General features: G+C 38.8%; 2 protein-coding genes across 5 annotated transcripts in view; one reads left to right on the top strand and one right to left on the bottom strand.

Moving 5' to 3' along the window:
• EIF5B (eukaryotic translation initiation factor 5B) overlaps positions 1-451 on the bottom strand; it is a 93,863-nt gene extending 93,412 nt beyond the window's left edge. For both annotated transcript variants that reach the window (XM_040454027.1, XM_040454029.1), the window contains exon 1: positions 200-451. In XM_040454027.1, coding sequence (XP_040309961.1) covers positions 200-234 — 35 coding nt within the window. In that variant the 5' untranslated portion in view covers positions 235-451. The remainder of the gene's footprint in view (positions 1-199) is intronic.
• A 965-nt stretch (positions 452-1,416) lies between these two features.
• Positions 1,417-19,119, top strand: TXNDC9 (thioredoxin domain containing 9). Of its 3 annotated transcripts, none has more exons than XM_040454014.1 (5): positions 1,417-1,567; positions 3,565-3,783; positions 11,686-11,804; positions 16,056-16,310; positions 18,529-19,119. In XM_040454014.1, the coding sequence occupies exons 2-5, from the start codon at positions 3,595-3,597 to the stop codon at positions 18,644-18,646; spliced, it is 681 nt and encodes a 226-aa protein (XP_040309948.1). In that variant the 5' UTR covers positions 1,417-1,567; positions 3,565-3,594; the 3' UTR covers positions 18,647-19,119. The 3 variants fall into 3 exon arrangements, with proteins under 3 accessions (XP_040309948.1, XP_040309947.1, XP_040309950.1); XM_040454013.1 differs by having other exon boundaries at positions 1,418-1,585; XM_040454016.1 differs by lacking the exon at positions 1,417-1,567 and adding an exon at positions 1,661-1,875.
• The last annotated feature ends 1,935 nt before the right edge of the window (positions 19,120-21,054 follow it).

The following is a 21,054-nucleotide window of genomic DNA, read 5'->3' as shown; positions in this document are numbered from 1 at the left end:
ACTGGAAGAACGCCGCCGAGGCCCTCCGCGCCCGCCCGGAACTGGGGTCTTGGCCCCGCGCCGCCCCATTCTGGACTCAGGCCCGGGGCCCCGCGGTGCCGGTCGCGAGCCTCGCCCCCGGTCCACCCCGCGCCGGCGGAACCCGCGCGAACCCATGAGCTGCGCCGGACGCCGCCGTGCAGACCCAGTCACTGGCTACCTGTCTTCGCTCTTGTTTTTCTGCTTCTTCCCCATCGTGTGTCAGCGGCGCTCGTAGCCCCAGCCCCTCTATTCGGTCTCTTACAGACCCAATGTCCCCCAGCCGACTTTGGTCTCTGTTCAGCTCCGTTCCCCTCGCGCTGCCGCCTCTCGCACCCGGCTCTCCACAGACCCGCGCACTGGGACAGGGCACATATGGTGTGAGCTCTGAGTGCGCAAGCGCATCGCCCAGCGCCTCGGCGTGAGGACGCAGGGCGCGGCTCATCGAGAGCTGCGCTTTGGGTAGAGCGTCTCCAGTTCACCCGCCCCTCAGGCGGGAGCCCGAGCGCCCCCTTTCCACAAGCGTCCTCCGCGCAGCGATAACCGCGGGGTTCTAGAACCCTGACACAGACAATGAGGCCGAAAATTCCCCTTGTCAGCTCCATCTGTAAGGGGGAACGCGGACTTGGATAGTTGGAGCTCATTTCAGAAATAAACCTTGGGCTTTCGGTCCACCTCTGTATCTTTGTATTCTCAGACGCACGAAGTTTAGTAAAGAACCATGATGAACAAACGACAGGCACTCTGCATGATAAATCCAGGACAAATTGTAACTTTCGGTAACATCCCTGAATTATGAAGTCTGTTGAGTCACTAAAAAAATAATTACAATAAAATAAGGACACACCCACTCCCCAAAATAAATCTTAATCTTTACATTCAAAGCGAGAGCAAGTTCTAAGAATTTGTGTTAGGGAAGGTAAAAGGAACCTACTAGGGTGGTAAGCATGTTCAATACCTGGATCTGGACGGTGATATTATGGGTGTTATCTATGTAAAAACTAATCATGCTGTGTAAGTTATACCTCAACTTTTTTTTTTAATTTACATCCAAGTTAGTTACCATGTAGTACAACAATAATTTGAGTTATACCTCAACTTTTTAAAAAAAATGTGTTCATTAAACACAATGCAAGGGAAGTTGGAGTGTCACTCTGGAGCAAGACCATAGCTGTCTCGTTTCTGATGTAACATTACGTGTCCTAAGGCTCAGAGCCTAAGAAAGTCCGACAATGCGAGGTTGAGCACTTATAAACTACAACTTCCAGCGTACTTTGCTCCCTCCTCCGTGGGCCGTTTACTCCGAAGGAGGCTAGAAATCGGAAACCTGGGGGTGGAGAAATGGAAGATGCGCACGCGCAGAAGCGCTCACCGCACGCACGCCCTCCTCCCCCGCCCAACTTCCTTGAGTGTCGCAGGTTGTGTCGCGGGAGGGCCGCAGCTAAAGGGGAGGCGGAAGTGACGGCCGGTTCGCAGCTACCGGCAGTTGCTGTGAGGGTGAAGGCACAGTGGACTGCCTTTCTGGAGCGACTGGTTCCTCACTTCTCAAGTATCCCCGAGAGCTCAGGTGAGGCAGCGGATTGTGAGAAAAAGCCGGCCACCGCCTCCCGGTGCTGATGGACACTTCACTGTACATCCGGCCAGGGCGGGGGATGGGCGCTGCCTAGATGTCGGTGTCAGTGAGGTGGAGGCGGCTTTGGCGCATGCGCCCCGGGAGGTGTGGAACTCGCGGCCACCTGAACTCGGCCTTCATCTGTACCTGGGGGCTCAGGGAGTGGCGAGGATGCTTTTGGGAAGGTGCCTGGGGAGCATTTAAGGTTGTTCTGGCGGGTGCATGGAAGAGAGTCAAAGAAACACGTAATTTGAGGACAGACAAGCCCCTTCCCACCATTCTCGATGAACTGAAAAAGAGTCAGAGGTTTGTGGTTTGAAGAATGAAAAGTTATCAGAACCGCTACACCCCCTCCTTTCTTTCCCTTTTGTAAACGCGGTGACCACCGCCACCTGTCCCCTGAACAGCTTTTATTAATCACTTCTGTTCCCAATTATTCCAGATTTAAATTCTGAATTCATCTTATAAAACTCTAGGAATGAGCATTTTCTATACCTCTAATAAAAACAGGTTCTGACATGTAGGTCAGTCTCTTAATAACCAATTTTCTGCTTATCCGGCCACAACCCTAAAGGAAACAATCTTACTGACATTTTTCTTTGGAGGTAGGGAGTGTGAAATTATTTTACCATATTTGAAATGCCGCTCCTTGAAAGATTATAGCATTTATGAGGAACTTACAGTTTGGTTTTTAAAACTCAAAGACTTTTGAAACTTAACGATAATTTGACCAGAAACTAGGCACATATTCATTCAGTATTAACACATTTTTTGAGCAGTTAGCCCTGCTAACTCTGGGATGAAATCAAGTGTGCTTTTCAACTGCTTTTCCTTGTGAAGAAAGATGAATCAAAAGTGAAGTTTGCAAGAAGATTACTTCTTTCCGCTTCGGCAGTTTAGACGGTTTGTGTGGGCTAGGCTGTATATGTAAGTAAGGGGATCAGTGAGTTCATGGTTTATTAAGATGTTTTAAGGTTCTTCAGTAGTATTTTCAACTGTGTCGTAGTTAATTGGGATTCAACATATTTCTGCTTTGATAGGCAAATTATAAATTATATTTCTGTAGTAATAACCCAGGGATACACCTAAAATTTACATCTGATGTTGCTGGCAGAAAACACTGCATTGTGTAAAATGTGTACTTGAGATAGAGCTTCCTTTCCTATCTGGATTAGATTTTGTTTTTAAACTCCTATTTTACATTAAGGAGTGATGGGAAAATCAATATTTTTAATATTTGTTGTGATACTGTTTTACGTCAAAGTTAAGAACACTGTCAGTAGATTAACACCAGTATCTTTGTAGCCTCATAGAGTTTGTTAGATTATAGGCGAATAGCAGTGAAAACTAAAGTTGAGAGAACACCAGGCACTGTTCTTTACGTAAATTGTAATGTGCTTTCTCAGGGATTAAATAAAAATCATTTATGTAGAGACCTTTGGCTCTCTGTATCTTTGGCTCAACTCCACTCTGTATTGAAGCAAAGTTTGTTTTGTATATGTAAGTGTAAAACCTTAGTACAGTTAAACTTTACTGTTATTCACAGTCATTTCTGCTTTCTCTTTTCTTCTGGTTTAAAAAAAAAACCAACAAAAAAAACCCCTGTCAATATATGTCACTAGGTATAACTCCCAACTACCCATTTCTCTCTGGTCTTAAAGACTTGTCTTTGCTTTATTGTAGTGAAACAATGTAAATCAGAAGCACCTAAATTTTGCTGTAAGTAATTTTTGAGTGGTTTGACTATAACCTATTGAAAATTCAATTTAAAAGCATTTAAGTAAAAATGTTTAAATGTAACATGAAATGCTGGGTTGTCAGAACACTTTGTAGACTACAAATTTTACACTTGCTAGAAGTTTTGAAAATGGGAGAGGAAACTTTGTCTCTCTTTTTTTTTTTTTTTCTCACAACTTTGCAAACTTTCTCCCTAGCACCAAGACTAAACTGTACCATTTAGAAGAATGGAAGCTAATACATCTGTTGACATGTTTTCAAAAGTCCTGGAGAATCAATTGCTTCAGACTACCAAACTAGTGGAAGAACATTTGGATTCTGAAATTCAGAAACTGGATCAGATGGATGAGGATGAATTGGAACGCCTCAAAGAAAAGAGACTTGAGGCACTAAGGAAAGCTCAACAGCAGAAACAAGTAACCTCTCTGCCCTGCTTTCTGAAATTACTTTAACAGTATGCTCCTAACAACTTATATATACATGTGCTGCAGTAGTTACATTTCAGGCCTCATTTTTAAGGTTTTTATTTTGGGGGGTTAACTTCAAAGTATGATCACTGTTAACAATCTTCTGGGAAAAAATTAGTTTTAAAGAGACATTAAAAATTAGCCTGCTCAGCATATTAATCCTCAGTCAAGTAAAAGAAACATGTGTCCAAGGTCATTTTTTGAGCTCAGATTTATTGGGTGAGGAGGAAGTAAACTAGGAAGAGCACTGGGAGTACAAGGAGCCAGTCATCCATTCCCCTTTTGGGTAGTTATAAAGCCAATTATACTTCAGTTGTGATCAGTGTAAGTGAGGTGAGAGCTGTAAGGCAATTTACATTGAAGAAATTTTCAGGCTTTGCCAGTGTAACAAATACATGACTTATTTATTCAAAAGAATGCATACTGGATCACAAAGAAGGGTGGCCACAACTCTATCCTTGTTGGTCTCTTTAGAGTGTGAGTGTGAAACCAACTTGTAGACTCTGGTCAAAACAAATTGGGTTAAATCCGTAAATTTAATTTGGATTGAAAATGTTTACATTGCTTTACATTGAAATAGATTATTACCAATTCTGGTTGCTCTTCAGTTGGCTGTGACTAAAACATGAGCTTTAAATTTTCTAGAGAAACAGTGAGTTTTGTTTGTGCTGCTACAGCATCTCTTTGATAATGTTTATCCTCTCACTATTTAGAAGAGTTGCTACAAAAGGAATCTTCTATAATGTGACTGAGTTTCTAGTTTTATATTTTGAGTTTTCTACAATAGGGTGTGTGTATATGTATGTGGATTTGAAACCAGGAGACTTTAATATAATGCTAATCATTATCTCAGGTAATACATGATGAGATTGTGCTACACATTCCTCTTTTTCATGACAACAGGTAAATAACACTACTAATTGCTAATGTTCAACTAACAAAAGTTGTCATAACCAGGATGTTTTTCTGCAAAGACTGAATCTACCTGATTTGCAGTGAGGAATATACATAATGGCTTAAATGAAATTGTCAGCAGTTAAAAACAATATTCTGAGTATCATTAAAAATCATCTCAGGCATGCAGCCTTTATGGATTTTTTAATTAATATGCAAATCAATTTAAAATGAATTTGTCATAGAATAAGTGAGAGGGTCTTATTTTAGAGCTTTCATTGCATTTAATCTTTTTTTTAATATGAAATTTATTGTCATATTGGTTTCCATACAACACCCAGTGCTCATCCCAATAGGTGCCCTCCTCAATACCCCTCACCCACCCTCCACTCCCTCCCACCCCCCATCAACCCTCAGTTTGTTCTCAGTTTTTAAGAGTCTCTTATGTTTTGGCTCCCTCCCTCTCTAACCTTTTTTTTTTTTTCCCCTTCCCCTCCCCCATGGTCTTCTGTTAAGTTTCTCAGGATCCACATAAGAGTGAAAACATATGGTATCTGTCTTTCTCTGTATGACTTACTTCACTTAGCATAACACTCTCCAGTTCCAACCACATTGCTACAAAAGGCCATATTTCATTCTTTCTCATTGCCAAGTAGTATTCCATTGTGTATATAAACCACAATTTCTTTATCCATTCATCAGTTGATGGACATTTAGGCTCTTTCCATAATTTGGCTATTGTTGAAAGTGCTGCTGTAAACATTGGGGATACAGGTGCCCCTATGCATCAGCACTCCTGTATCCCTTGGGTAAATTCCTAGCAGTGCTATTGCTGGGTCATAAAGTAGATCTATTTTTAATTTTTTGAGGAACCTCCACACTGTTTTCCAGAGTTGCTGCACCAGTTTACATTCCCACCAGCAGTGCAAGAGGGTTCCCGTTTCTCCACATCCTCTCCAGCATCTATAGTCTCCTGATTTGTTCATTTTAGCCACTCTGACTGGCATGAGGTGATATCTCAGTGTGGTTTTGATTTGTGTTTCCCTGATGAGGAGTGACGTTGAGCATCTTTTCATGTCCCTGTTGGATATCTGGATGTCTTCTTTAGAGAAGTGTCTGTTCATGTTTTCTGCCCATTTCTTCACTGGATTATTTGTTTTTCAGGTGTGGAGTTTGGTGAGCTCTTTATAGATTTTGGATACTAGCCTTTTGTCTGATTAGTCATTTGCAAATATCTTTTCCCATTCCATTGGTTGCCTTTTAGCTTTGTTAATTTGTTAATTGTTTCCTTTGCAGTGCAGAAGCTTTTTATCTTCATGAGGTCCCAATAGTTCAGTTTTGCTTTTAATTCCCTTGCCTTTGGAGATGTGTAAAGTAAGAAATTGCTGCGGCTGAGGTCACAGAGGGTTTTTTTCCTGCTTTCTCCTCTAGGGTTTTGATGGTTTCCTGTCTCACATTCAGGTCCTTTATGCATTTTCAGTTTATTTTTATGAATGGTATAAGAAAGTGTTCTAGTTTCATTCTTCTGCATGTTGGTGTCCAGATCTCCCAGCACCATTTGTTAAAAGACTGTTTTCCACTGGATATTCTTTCCTGCTTTGTCAAAGATTAGTTGGCCATACTTTTGTGGGTCCAATTCTGGGTTCTCTATTCTATTCCTTTGGTCTGTGTGTCTGTTTTTGTGCCAATACCATGCTGTCTTGATGATTACAGCTTTGTAGTAGAGGCTAGTCTGGGATTGTGATGCCTCCTGCTTTGGTCTTCTTCAATATTACTTTGGCTATTTGGGGTCTTTTGTGGTTCCATACAAATTTTAGGAATGCTTGTTCTAGCTTCGAGAAGAATGCTGGTGCAATTTTGATTGGGATTGCATTGAATGATCGATTGTAGATTGCTTTGGGTGGCATTGACATTTTAACAATATTTATGCTTCCAATCCATGAGCATGGAATGTTTTTCCATTTCTTTATGTCTTCTTCAATTTCCTTCCTAAGCTTTCTATAGTTTTCAGCATACAGATCTTTTACATCTTTGGTTAGGTTTATTCCTAGGTATTTTATGCTTCTTGGTACAATTGTGAATGGGATCAGTTTCTTTATTTGTCTTTCTGTTGCTTCATTATTAGTGTATAAGAATGCAACTGATTTCTGTACATTAATTTTGTATCCTGTGACTTTGCTGAATTCATGTACCAGTTCTAGCAGACTTTTGGTGGAGTCTATTAGGTTTTCCATGTATAATATCATGTCATTTGCAAAAAGTGAAAGCTTGACTTCATCTTTGCCAGTTTTGATGCCTTTGATTTCCTTTTGTTGTCTGATTGCTGATGCTAGAACTTCCAACACTATGTTAAACAACAGCAGTGAGAGTGGACATCTCTGTTGTGTTTCTCAGGGGAAAGCTCTCAGTTTTTCCCCATTGAGGATGATATTAGCTGCGGGTTTTTCATAAATGGCTTTTATGATCTTTAAGTGTGTTCCTTCTACCCCGACTGTCTCGAGGTTTTTATTTTTTTATTTATTTATTTATTTTAAAAAAAAATTTTTTTTCAACGTTTATTTATTTTTGGGACAGAGAGAGACAGAGCATGAATGGGGGAGGGTCAGAGAGAGAGGGAGACACAGAATCGGAAACAGGCTCCAGGCTCTGAGCCATCAGCCCAGAGCCTGACGCGGGGCTCGAACTCACGGACCGCGAGATCGTGACCTGGCTGAAGTCGGGCGCTTAACCGACTGCGCCACCCAGGCGCCCCTCGAGGTTTTTATTAAGAAAGGTTGCTGAATTTTGTCAAAGGCCTTTTCTGTCGATTGACAGGATCATATGGTTCTTATCTTTTCTTTTGATAATGTGATGTATCACATTAATTGATTTGCGATTGTTGAACCAGCCCTACATCCCAGGAATGAATCCCACTTGATCATGGTGAATAATTCTTTTTATATGCTGTTGAATTCGATTTGCTAGTATTTTATTGAGAATTTTTGCATCCATATTTATCAGGGATATTGGCCTGTAGTTCTGTTTTTTTACTGGGTCTCTGTCTGGTTTGGGAATCAAAGTAATGCTGGCTTCAAAGAATGTTTCTGGAAGTTTTCCTTTCCTTTCTATTTTTTGGAATAGCTTGAGAAGGATAGGTATTATCTCTGCTTTAAATGTCTGGTAGAATTCCCCAGGGAAGGCATCTGGTCACGGATTCTTATTTGTTGGGAGATTTTTGATAACTGATTCAATTTCTTTGCTGGTTATGGGTCTGTTCAAGTTTTCTATTTCTTCCTGTTTGAGTTTTGGAAGTGGGTGGGTGCTTAGGAATTTGTCCATTTCTTCCAGGTTGTCCAGTTTTTTGGCATATAATTTTTCGTAGTATTCCCTGATAATTGCTTGTATTTCTGAGGGATTGGTTGTCATCTCCCTTTGGGTCATCTCCCTTTTCTTTTGAGAAGCCTGGCTAGAAGTTTATCAATTTTATTTTTTCAAAAAACCAACTCTTGGTTTCATTGATCTTCTCTACAGTTTTTTTAGATTCTATATTGTTTGTTTATGCTCTGATCTTTATTATTTCTCTTCTTCTGCTGGGTTTGGGGTGTCTTTGCTATTCTGCTTCTATTTGCTTTAGGTATGCTGTTAAATTTTGTATTTGGGATTTTTCTTGTTTCTTGAGATAGGCCTGGATTGCAATGTATTTTCCTCTCAGGACTGCCTTCGCTTCATCCCAGAGTGTTTGGATTGTCGTATTTTCATTTTCATTTGTTTCCATATATTCCTTCATTTCTTCTCCAATTGCCTGGTTGACCCATTCATTCTTTAGTAGGGTGTTCTTTAACCTCCATGCTTTTGGAGGTTTTCCAGACTTTTTCCTATGGTTGATTTCAAGTTTCATAGCATTGTGGTCTGAAAGTGTGCGTGATATGATCTCAACTTGTCATAGGATAACTGAGAGGGTCTTATTTTAGAGTTTTCATTGCATTTTAATCTTTTTTATTAAAATGCTTCCTAAGGAAGTAGATAAGAAGCCTTAATAGATTTTATAGATACTCTTTTTCAAAGAGTAATATAGATTGCATAGTAATTTTGATTTACTGATCTATGTGGGTATCAGGAAATCTGTATAAGCAGTGACATAAGCACTTAATAGGCCTACGTGAATCAATATTCCTCAGTCACCCAAGCACCCTCCTACTGTTATGACAGCTAGTGACATACGAGTTGGGTGGTGAAAAGGACAGGTGAGAAATAGGAAGAGCCCATCCAAAGGCTTGGGTTTTAGCCACTAAGTGAGAGTGAGATGCTGCCCACTGCCAGCCCTTGGGTAGGCTCAGCCTGCACCGTGATCTGTGCCCATCCTGCTTGATTCCATTCAGCAGATACTTGGGGAGCACATGCTCTGTGAAAGAAACTATGCTAAGAGCACAGGGGTGTGCTGAGTGTCTTGGGAGAGATGCCATGTGTTGGTAGAGGTTCAGAGTGGACTTGCCTCCCTCTTAAGAACTTGGACAGGTTCAGGTCTTTGGCCTATTGGTTAAACATATGGGAATTAATAATAAAAAGAGCTTTTAAAAAAAATTTTTTTTTTTAATGTTTACTCATTTTTGAGAGACAGAGACAGAGTGTAAGCAGGGGAGGGGCAGAGAGAGAGGGAGACACAGAATCCAAAGCTGTGCTGACAGCTCAGAGCCCGATAGGGGGCTTGAACTCACAAACCATGAGATCGTGACCTGAGCCAAAGTCAGATGCTTAACTAACTGAGCCACCCAGGCACCCCAATAAAAAGAGCTTTTTAAAAAATATTTTTTTTTAAGGGCACATGTTATTGGTCAGTTAAGAAAAATCATGAAATGTGACATGCTATTAAGGAATTGTATTTGAGAGTTTAAATTGTTTATAGAAGCCTGATTGGGGGTGCCTGAGTGGCTCAGGCAGTTAAGTCTCCAACTCTTGATTTCAGATCAGGTCATGATCTCACAGTTGTGAGATAGAGCCTTGTGTCGGGATCTGTGCTGAGCATGGAGTCTGCTTAAGATTCTCTCCCTTCCTGTTCCTCCCCCGCTTGTGCAGGGGTGTGCATGCTCTATCAAAAAAAAATTTTTTTTTAATTTTCATTTATTTATTTTAAATGTTTTAGAGAGAGAATGCATGTGCACATGCACAATCATGGGAGGGACAGAGAGAGAGAGAGAGAGAGAGAGAGAGGAATAGAAGATCCGAAGCAGGCTCCATGCTGATAGCACAGACCATGATGCGGGGCTCCAACTCACGAACTGTGAAATCATGACCTGAGCTGAAGTCGGATGCTTAACCAACTGAGCTACCCAGGCACCACTAAAAAAATTTTTTTTTTAAAAGAAGCTTACCAAAGAAATATCACATAAGGAGAAAACACCAGGGCCTCCTGTGAGTGTTAGCTCAGCATTAGTCAATGTGAAATGGAAACCAAAACTATTAATGCTGTCTGTATTAGCTTAAGTCCAGAAGAAGAAAAGAGATGGCACTCGTGCCCCTTTTCTAGGCAGACCACTTCTGGAGGGCTCTATTCACACCTCTGCCACTTTTTAAAAAGATGAGGAGGAATTAGTCTCTGATCGGAGGAGGATAACTAGAAGAGTAAGAAATGTAGAGATCATTTCATCTGAGAAACAGCCAAAAGGAAATGAAGGGGGAGGTAGAATAGAAAAGACATAGGTGAGATAGGACACGTGAAGGGCTGACATGTTAAAGATAACAACTTTTCTCTCTAATCTTCTGTCCAAGCTGGGACCCACAGACCAAAGTTACAGTTATACTGTAGTTCAGGGTGAGAAAACCCTTCTAAAAGTATAAATGCAGATGCTTTTTAAGGACATGTGCCAAACACTATTGCAGTTATTTTCATGTTGATGGTCTTATTTTCACAACTTAGTGAGATAGTTGCTTTGTGATCTCCACTTTACAAATAAGGGAATGGAGATTCAAAAAGGTTAATTAGAATTCTTAGACTAATAAATGGTAGAACAATTATTCAAGCCCATACCTTCTGCCTGCATGCCCAGTGGTCCTTTCTGTGAAAATCAGTTGCCTCAAAAAGGAAGCAAGCTTCCAGTTGAGATGATGAATCTTTCCTGTGGCAGGAAGCTTGAGAAACAAAAAGGTCTGTCAGGCATGGTTGATAAGGGTTGATATGTTGGGTTGAGAAGTTGGATTAGATGACTTGTGAGTGCTGTATTGTTTCTGGACACCATATGAGAAGACAACTTTTTCTATCTAGTAAACTACCCATTGGTGACCAGTATAGAAGTGGTTCCTGCCTCTCTGAGCCCACAGGGCTCCTAAGCTGCAAAGCTGCAATAACCACTGCCTGTGTCTTCCCCTCCCCTGCAAAAACCAAGTAGCTTTATCTCATGAGCATTATTTTTCAAAGCTTTGCAGTAACTTGGATCTAATGCTTTTGATTTTAGTAGTTTGAGCGCAGCGAAATTAAATGGATATTTACTTTCTTTTCATTTTATTTATTTTAGAGAGAAAGTGAGCATGAGTGGGGGAGGGGTAAGAGAGGGGGCAGAGGGAAAGAGAGAAGCAGGCTCCACACTGAGCATGGATCAAGAGGCTCAATCCCATGACACTGGAATCATGACTTGAGTTGAAATCAGGAGTTGGACACTCAATTGATTGAGCCACCCAGGCACCCCTTATGTCTCTTGAGTCTAAATTTTTATTTTTGAAGTTCTAACAAAACATTTGTGTGAAGGTACCAAGACAGACGATTGTTTTAAACACAAAGCATGCTGAAAGATAGTCATTGCCCACAGACTGTGTTTGCGCTGACACTGGAAACATATGAAAGTAAATCACTAAGAGGAATTCATTTCCTTCTACAAGGTAAAATCAACTTCATTACAGAATATTACAGTGATTTAGACCCAAAATGTGAAGTGGTACTGGAAGAGATATTTCAAGAGTGTAATATTTCCCTTTTCTCCAAATTAGGAATGGCTTTCAAAAGGACATGGAGAATACAGAGAAATACCTAGTGAGAGAGACTTTTTTCAAGAAGTTAAGGAGAGTAAAAAAGTGGTTTGCCATTTCTACAGGGACTCCACGTTCAGGTAACTTTGTTTCCATCAGTGACTTTTTAAAATTTTATTTATTTATTTTTGTTAATGTTTGTTTATTTTTGAGGGAGAGTGAACGCAAGTGGAGGGTGCGGAGAGCAAGAGAGGGGGGCACAGAGGATCCGAAGCAGACTGCACTGATAGCAGCGAGCCCAATGCAGGGCTTGAGCTCACGAACTGTGAGATCATGACCTAAGCTGAAGTTGGACACTCAACTGACTGATCACCTAGGTGCCCCAAGTGAATTTTTAAAAATATGATGAGATCTTTGAATAGAGATATACTACTAACATAATAGAGAAATTAAGAAAAATAAGAGGAACTGCTTCTTAAGTTCTTTGTACTTCTGTACAAGTCTCCATTAAACAGTTATTTTGAAGATTAATGTAAAACCTGTGATACAAAAAAGTATAAATGAACATTATTGAAATTCAAGATTATTTCCACAGAACTATTTTCTGAATTACATTTCCACTAGATAACTTTAAAAACATCTAAGAAACATACATGTAAATTTTCTTTTTGTCAACACAAGAATTATTTATTTATTTATTTTGGTGCTGTTATGATACAGGTGTGATGTGGGAAGTGGGGGCCAACACTTTGAACACCAGCTTTGAATTCACTCCTCAGCTAGCAACTCATGGGGAGACAATGGTTTGGCCTAGCCTTTCACTAGAAGCATCGCTGGGACTGCCAGCCTTGGCCGAAAGCAGAGGAAAGTGATTTATGTTAGAGAGGCCAGGTCTGCAAGCCTCTCTATGGAGGCAGAGTCCTTGTACAATGAAAATACCCCTAGAAGAGATTATATCTTAACTCAGAGGACTCATGCCTTTCTTTCTTTTAACCCCAAAATTTGATTCGTTGCCAACTTTTAGAAATTGAGAGATACAGTTTTTTTAATCCAGATTTCAGAATTTTAAAAAAATCGAATTAACTTAATAGCAAACCTAGAATTCAGTATGAAAGCAGTTTGCTAATACTGAAGATCAGCTGCCTCCCTCAGACAGATATACACTCCAGTGTAGAGTCTCCATCATTCACTGTTGTCTCAGCCCTGCCCTCTTCCCTCATTTCAGTAACCCACCCAGCCCTTGTCTTAAACTCACCACCCAGTAACTTGGTTATTAATTAACATTTTTCATGGATTGATTGCCTGGGATTTGTGGACTAAGGTAATAAAAAGGAAAGAAAATGTTGAGATTGTGAAATCTGTAAGGGAAAGTGGGAAGGAATTAGGAAAGAAAAGAATATCAGAGAAACCTTCTGCCACCATGGTACTCTATCATTTCCCATTGGCACACATTTCTCAAGTTGCCAACTTCTGACATATATGATGAGGTGATGTGTTAATATCATATTACTCTCTAAGATTGATATTATATGATATTTATTAGATGTATTTGTCCACTAAATTGTTAGGTTTGTGAAAGCAGAGAGTTTGCCTCTATTGTGGTTAACTGTGCTCCCCAAGTTCCTAGCCTTAGAGCAGCAATGGCTGACAACACATAGTAGGTGCTCAGTAAATATATTTGATGGGGGTATAAACAGTGCAATACCAGGAGTACTTACCTTCAAAACAAATGAAAACTAAGGCGTGCCTGGCTGGCTTAGTCAGTAGAGCATCTAACTTGATCTTGGTGTCTTGAGTTCAAGTCCAACATTGGGTATAGAGATTGCTTTAAAAAAAATTAAAAAAAAAAAAGAGAGTGCCTGAGTAACTCAGTCAGTTAAGCATCCAACTCTTGATCTCAGTTCAAGTCTTAATCTTACAGGTTCGTGAGATCGAGCCCTGCATCGGGCTCTGCTTTTAGCACAGAGATCTCTCTGTCTCTCCCTCTCTCTCAAATAAACTTTAAAAGAAAAGAAAAATCAAAGATCAAAGTGTTTTATATATAGATCTGATATAGGTATCAAAGTTCTTGGCACATAGTAGGCTGGATACTTGATGTGTAAAATCCTGGAACATTAACAATGACCCTTTCAGGTAAGTGGGTGTAATTCCAGTGCTTTATGTGTGGAGACCAAGACTTGGAGAAATTAAGTGACTCACCTAATGTCACTCATCTCCTAAATGATAGAAGAGGATTTAAACCCAGGATTTAAGCCTAATGCTGTTTTAACTACACCATGATTGCTGCTTCTGGGTTTAAAAAAAATGGATTAATTTAAAATAGGTTCCATATAACTCCAGTAAAACCATGGAGTTGATTTATCTACAAGTTTTCAAGAACATATTTCTCATATAATGGTTCATTTATCATTTGTGCTTCATTCAGAAACTAATTATTAATTTGTTCTCTCCTACCATTTTTCACTAGTCTCATTGCTATACTACATGGGTGATATATATGAAAAGATACTTTCAGAGGTAAAGTGATGAGGCATCCAGGTTACCAGAAACTTGCTGGACCCAATCCTAATTCAGGAATAAGTACACCAAGAAGTGCCCAGAAAGCCTGCTAATAACAACTATGAAACATTTGATGTCTTCATCATCTAAAGCAGTAGTTCTCAAACTTTATGGGGCATGGGAGTCACCTGCCTGTTTCCCAGCTCCACTCCCAGAAAATTTTGGTTCATCTATATGTTTTAAATTTTAATGTTTTAATGTTTTAATAATATGTTTTAATTTTAATAAATACCTGTAGTTAAAAACTATTGCTCAAGGGGTCCCTGGGTGGCTCAGTCAGTTAAGTGTCTGACTGTGGCTCAGGTCATGATCTCATGAGTTCAAGTCCCACATCGGGCTCTCTACTGTCAGCACAGAGCCCACTTCAGATCCTCTTTCCCCATCTCTTTCTGCCCTTCTCCTGCCTCAAAAATAAACATTAAAAAAATTAAAAAAAAAAAAAGAACTACTGCTCAAGAAGATTATTATTAAGAGTAGTCTTTTTTAGGAACCCTAGAGGATTGACCAATTTAAAATGCATTTTATTTTTTTTTTTTAATTTTTTTTTCAACGTTTATTTATTTTTGGGACAGAGAGAGAGACAGAGCATGAACGGGGGAGGGTCAGAGAGAGAGGGAGACACAGAATCAGAAACAGGCTCCAGGCTCTGAGCCATCAGCCCAGAGCCCGACGCGGGGCTCGAACTCACGGAGCGCGAGATCGTGACCTGGCTGAATTCGGACGCTTAACCGACTGCGCCACCCAGGCGCCCCAAAATGCATTTTAACTTACAGAAAATGTCATTTCCATTTTTCTTTTCAAAAGAAGGTGGCTTAATAAAAGTTACTCCTGATATTTTTCATTTCTTTAGAACCTTATGACCATATTTATAGCCCTTAACCTTATGCTTTTTTTTTTTTTAAATATTTATTTATTTTTGAGAGAGAGAGAGAGAGAGAGAGAGAGATAGCATGAGCAGGGGCAGGGCAGAGAGAGAGGGAGACAGAATCTGAAGCAGGCTCCAGGCTCTGAGCTGTCAGCACAGAGCCCGATGCAGGGCTCGAACTCACAAACTGAAATCATGACCTGAGCCGAAGTCAGACACTTAACCGACTGAGCCACCCAGGCGCCCCTTAACCTTATGCTTCTTAATGAAAGTTGCGCAATTGGGAGAGTTCTTTCTCAATGACACCATTCAGTCTTAGTGACTTCCAAATAAGGCACTGTATATACATTTCAGATTCTGAAAAGTCTCCTCTGAGTTCTGTCAAGTTCAGTTTTGTCATCTTTCAAGTTCCATGTATGAGACACCAGTAAACAAAGATAAATGACAATTTTTTGTTCTTACCAAGAACATGACAACTTCATGAACCACTTACAATTAAAGCACATATTTAATATTTTGTTTTTTATGAATATCATTAGAACACATCTGACTTCTAGAATACTGGATTCTTTTTCTCCCTCTTATATCATTTAGCTAACCTATGAAAGAGAAATGAGGTTATCCGACACAAGCATGCATTGGCTGCCAAATTATATTCAAATAGAAAAACTATAAAATTAGATGTACCTTTATGATATTTATTTAGGGGCACCTAGGTGGCTCAGTCAGTTTAGCGTCCGACTTCGGCTCAGGTCGTGATCTCACAGCTCATGAGTTCGAGCCTCGCATCGGGCTCTGTGCTGACAGCTTGGAACCTGGAGCCTGCTTCAGATTCTCCCTCTCTCTCTGCCCCTAACCCACTTGCGTCCTGTCTCCTGTCTCTCTCAAAAATAAATAAACATTAAAAAAAATTTTTTTTAAATAAGTATGTTTAAGCTTTTGATTTTCTACATGCTGTTGTTTGCAGGTGTAAAATATTAGACCGACATTTGGTAATATTATCCAAGAAACATCTGGAGACCAAATTTCTGAAGCTGAATGTGGAAAAAGCACCTTTCCTTTGTGAGAGACTTCGTATCAAAGTCATTCCCACACTAGCACTGGTAAAAGATGGAAAAACACAAGATTATGTTGTTGGATTTACTGACCTAGGAAATACAGATGACTTCACCACAGAAACTTTAGAATGGAGGCTGGGTTGTTCTGATATTCTCAATTACAGGTAACTTTTAGCAAAACAATTTTAATTCACATATTCAGTTGATGTTTTTAGAGAAGTTTTTTTATGTCAACATTTATGGAGCTAAGTTTTCTGAAACAAAAAGTTTCACAAATGAAAAATGTATTTCTTAAAGTACATTATTACTTTAAACAAAATCCATTAGATCTTAAAACAAAATCCATTAGAGATAAAATTGAGTCTTGGAGTATACCTAGCTATAAAAGTTTTCAACCTAACAGATCTTATTGTATTAGTCTAGAAACCCAAAATGACATTGAACATCAGATTTTTTAATGTAGCTATTCTTGTCTTGTAGAATCTGATAAAATGTATAATCTGGTATCTGGATTAGCTTAAATGACTTACCATGAAGAACAGTCTCAATTTGAAAACAATCAAAAATGCAACTTCCATTTTTCATTCATCTCCTTGTCTGCTTCTCCAAGTAATTTATCTAATTCCATAAATCAGCATATCATCTAGTCTTCTGTGCCTGTTTTTGATTTGCAAAATTAACAGATAAAATTATATAATTATCATTCCACAGTCCTAGTGCCTTTCAGTAAGTAGAAAGTTCTCTCCTCTTTTTCCTCCCCCTTTTTCTCTGAATCTCTCCTACACATGCCTAAATTATCCCTACATTGGAATTTTAGGTTTTACTTTTCTTAATACTAAGTAAAACATTTTTTTGAAATGAATTTTGAAATTTCAAACTTTAAACAAGTTCGAAACTAGTACAAAGAATTCTCATAGACCTTTTGCCCATATTTCTCAAGTTTTAAAAATTTTACATTTGCTTTATCATTTTTCTGAATACATAAATACTGTTTTCAAAACCATTTGAGGAGGAGTTGGAGATGTATTGTCCCTATACTCCTAAATATTTCCTTGTGTATTTTCTAATAAAGACTTTTTCTTATATAACCACAGTACAGTAATTAAGACGAGAGGTGTTTTATAATATATGACCTTATTCAGATTCTACCTTTGTCCCAATAATGTCCTGCATACTAAAATGTTGCGTGTAGTTATTGTGTATTTTTAGTTCCATTAACCTGTGACAACTTGTTGTCATTTTTCAATACTTTGACATTTTTGAAGAGTACATGTTATTTATTTTGTAGAGCATCCCTCAATTTGGGTTTGTCTCATGTTTCAAGATTAGGTTTGGACTATGCATTTTTCATAGGTACATGATGGAAGGGATGTTATATTCCTTCTCAGTGTATTGTAGCAGGTGGTATAGGATGGTTTGTTTGTTTCATTTCTGGTGGTAATAACTGAGCACTGGTTAACCAGTTGTCTGCCAACCCAAATGATGATTTAGGAAGAACTTTTCCATATTACACATTAATTCATTTTTTCATTTATTTATATTAGAAATGGGCAGTGGCTTATCTTATCCATTGGGTTATATTTGGTTACTAGTATTATTTACTTTGAAGCCCAGATTGCCCAGTGTGGTCAATGAGAGCCCCTCTTATGGAGCCTTCTTTGTCTTTTCCATGTGTCTCAATAGTTCTTTAAGTACTTGCTTTCTGGTGCAAATAAGATGTCTTAGAGAGGGACTCATGTAGTACTTTCCCTAGAATTGGCTGTTTCTTCAGGGAACCATGGTTCCTCTCAGTGGCAAATGATATTTCAAAACCAGAATCTAGGTGCTAGACATCTTCCCAGATATTTTGAAGTTGTTTTCTCATTTCATATATTTCTCAAGCATCATTGAAGTTTCATACCAATTCCAGGTTAATGATAATGAATTCCATGAGTTTTCTTGATGTTTATCTAAACATTATAAGATATTAAACAGGATCAAACCAGCCGTAACAAGCTATCAGAAATAGAGCACCATTTTCCTGTGTCATTCTTACAGTGACAAGAATCTAATCCAAGTTCAGCATATCCAAAACAGATGGAAAAACAATTTCATTTCCTTCTATGCTTTTCAGTCAGAAATTCTATTGGTACATCCTCTGAGATGTTAATCAGTAATTAATGCTAAAAGAGAAAATAAAACATTGATATAAGAGACTTAGTAATACAAAATAAGGTTTAAAACTTTTAACCATAATTGTGAATAATATACCTCTTCTGTAACACCAGCATTAAAGAAAACTTTATTCCATGTTAGGAAGAAAAGAATTTTTTGTGCAGGTTAGCATACCAACTGTACAAAATTGTAAAGAGTAAATGCTTTTCAAATTTGCTTTATTTTTAGTGGAAATTTAATGGAGCCACCATTTCAGAGCCAAAAGAAATTTGGAACAAACTTCACAAAGCTGGAAAAGAAAACTATCCGAGGGAAGAAATATGATTCAGACTCTGATGATGATTAGAAATTAATTATAATTCTTTGTAAATTGTCTTTTTATTTCTGCTTCAAAATTAGATGTGTTTTCTAAATTCAGTTGGTTTTGATACATTGGTCATCTATTGGTCATATTCTAGAGTTTTGTACAGTTTCATCACATTGAAAGACATCTTTAATATTTTCTGTGTGGCACTTGTGTTGAAGAAAACTGAGTTCTTAAATTATCCAGCAAGGGTCTGGATTCTCTATTTTTGAGATTGATTTTATCACAATATGATTCTTAGGTCTTTATACCATTCACAATTGTGTTTTTAATCTACTGGATTGGAAATAGGAATTCAAATTATTCCAGGACTAATTCTTACACAGCATCATTTCCTTTATACAACAGGTCAAATTACATTTACTGGTGTAACAGACTCACTTGTAAATGAATTATAAACACTCTTTACTTCTGGAATATATTTAACTATTAAAAAACTGCTTATTTATTCTGTAGGCTGTGTGTTGATGTTGAATGAACTGATGGCAGCAGAAAGTTTTTTCAGGTTTTGAACATTTTGCCTTAGAGTTCTGATTACTTGTATTTTAATACATGCATTAAAAATAATCAGGAAGCATGTTTGGAATGGCAACATGAGATCTGCACACTCCTCAGTGAAAACAACTAACTGGTAAGTATATATATGTATATATTTTTTCACTTAAAGTCTCTGGGAATTGTCATAAAAGCATACAGCAAACAAAAACATTTGTTACAGAAACATATATTCAAGAAAACACTGAAGCTTGGTAAGAATAGTGAATCCCTCTGGTATTGGAGCCATGACCCCATACCCTTCTGCCCCTAGCTCCCCACTTCAGCCTACAGTTTCTCCCTAGGATGAGTAGACTCCTAGCATTTCTCATGCTACCCACCCCCACCCCCACCATGTCACAGTACCAAAGAGGTCTGGACCTTCCTTCTTCTACCCAGTCCCCACTTACAGCACTGAACATCTACACCAAGAATACTGTTTTCTAATCACTTGCCCCAGCTTATAAGTGGATCCATGCCAGGAGAGGCAAACACGACCAGGAGCTATCACCCACAGCTCTATTTATAGACCACAGGTATCACTCCTATAAAAGCAGGCTACTGTCCCCAGCCTTGACTCTGAGGGAGTAGCAAGCTATAAAAACAGCTTCTATAGCATCCTCTAATGAGAGGTTAGTTCAAACCTAAGGGTGCTGCTGTAGACAAAGGAAATTTGGAGTGGGAGTAGACAGACAAGAGAAGACTATAACTCCATGATAGCTACAAGCAAAAGGGAAGACCGGTGATAAGTCTAACAGAGAATGAAAGGTAGCTATGGGTAGTCCTAAGGCTAGAACAAGCCTCAAAGAGTACAAGGGCATGAATTTAATTAGATCAAACTCCATAGCAATTTATGCCCCAGGGCATTGTCCAAAATAATAAGTCCACCAGTAGTTTAGTGGATGTTAATTCACAGTGTGATAACAATAGAGGCAGACAAACTGGAGCTCTTAGAAGGAGATCAAGGAAAGAAACCGTAAAAACCCAAAAACTGTCCTTGGGTTTGGAGGGAGGAGTCAGGGTGATCCCACATACCCAGGCTGTACCCTTTGCAAAGGAGCATCAGAGGCTGTACAGTGCAAGGTAAATGGATTTAAATAGGCTAAGTCACTAAGCCCTGGGGAAGAGGGAAGGATGAGTTTCCAGAGCTGCTATATTATCTAAACTCTAGTTTTCAACAAAAAGTTACAAGATCTGTAGAGAAACAGTAAAGTGTGTGCCATAGACAAAGGGATTTGAAAAACAGTAAAAGGAAACTGCCCTTGAATGGGCCCAGATGTTGGAAGCAGACAAAAACTTCAAAGAAACCATGCTGGAGATAAAGGTATGATAATATTTCATCAGCTAGAGAATGAAGAAAGTATTTTAAAACAACCAAATGAAGATCTCTGGACTTGAAAAGTATAACTGCAATGAAAAAAAAATCATTAAAAGGACTCAGTAGATTTTAGCTTACAGTAGAATCAGCAAATGCGGAGACTTATCAATGCAGATAATACAATCTGAAGAACAGGAGAAAAGGGAATGAAGAAAAATAGCTTCAGAGAAATGTATCAACATATGTGTAATGGGAGTGCCAGAAGGAGAAAAGGAAAACAGAAAACTTGTTAGAAGAAATTATGCTTAAAAATTCCAAATCTGGTATAAAAAAACTGAGAAAATCAGTAGTTTCTTACATAAAATGGAATGGTCTGTACCCACATACATGTCAGACTAAAAATACTGAAAGACAATTCTTGAAAACGTACAAGAAAATCCCATTAACAGATCAGAAACAATGGAAGTCTGAAGGCAGTGGGATGACATGCAGAGTACTGGAGAGGAAAAAAATTGTCAACCAAGAATCTTTTAACAAA

Source organism: Herpailurus yagouaroundi, unplaced genomic scaffold (assembly GCF_014898765.1).
Source record: "Herpailurus yagouaroundi ecotype Mexico unplaced genomic scaffold, PumYag 210, whole genome shotgun sequence".
In the NCBI taxonomy this organism is placed as follows: domain Eukaryota; kingdom Metazoa; phylum Chordata; class Mammalia; order Carnivora; family Felidae; genus Herpailurus; species Herpailurus yagouaroundi.
The sequence above is the reverse complement of the archived record's forward strand: the minus strand, read 5'-3'. Positions and strand labels throughout refer to the sequence as shown.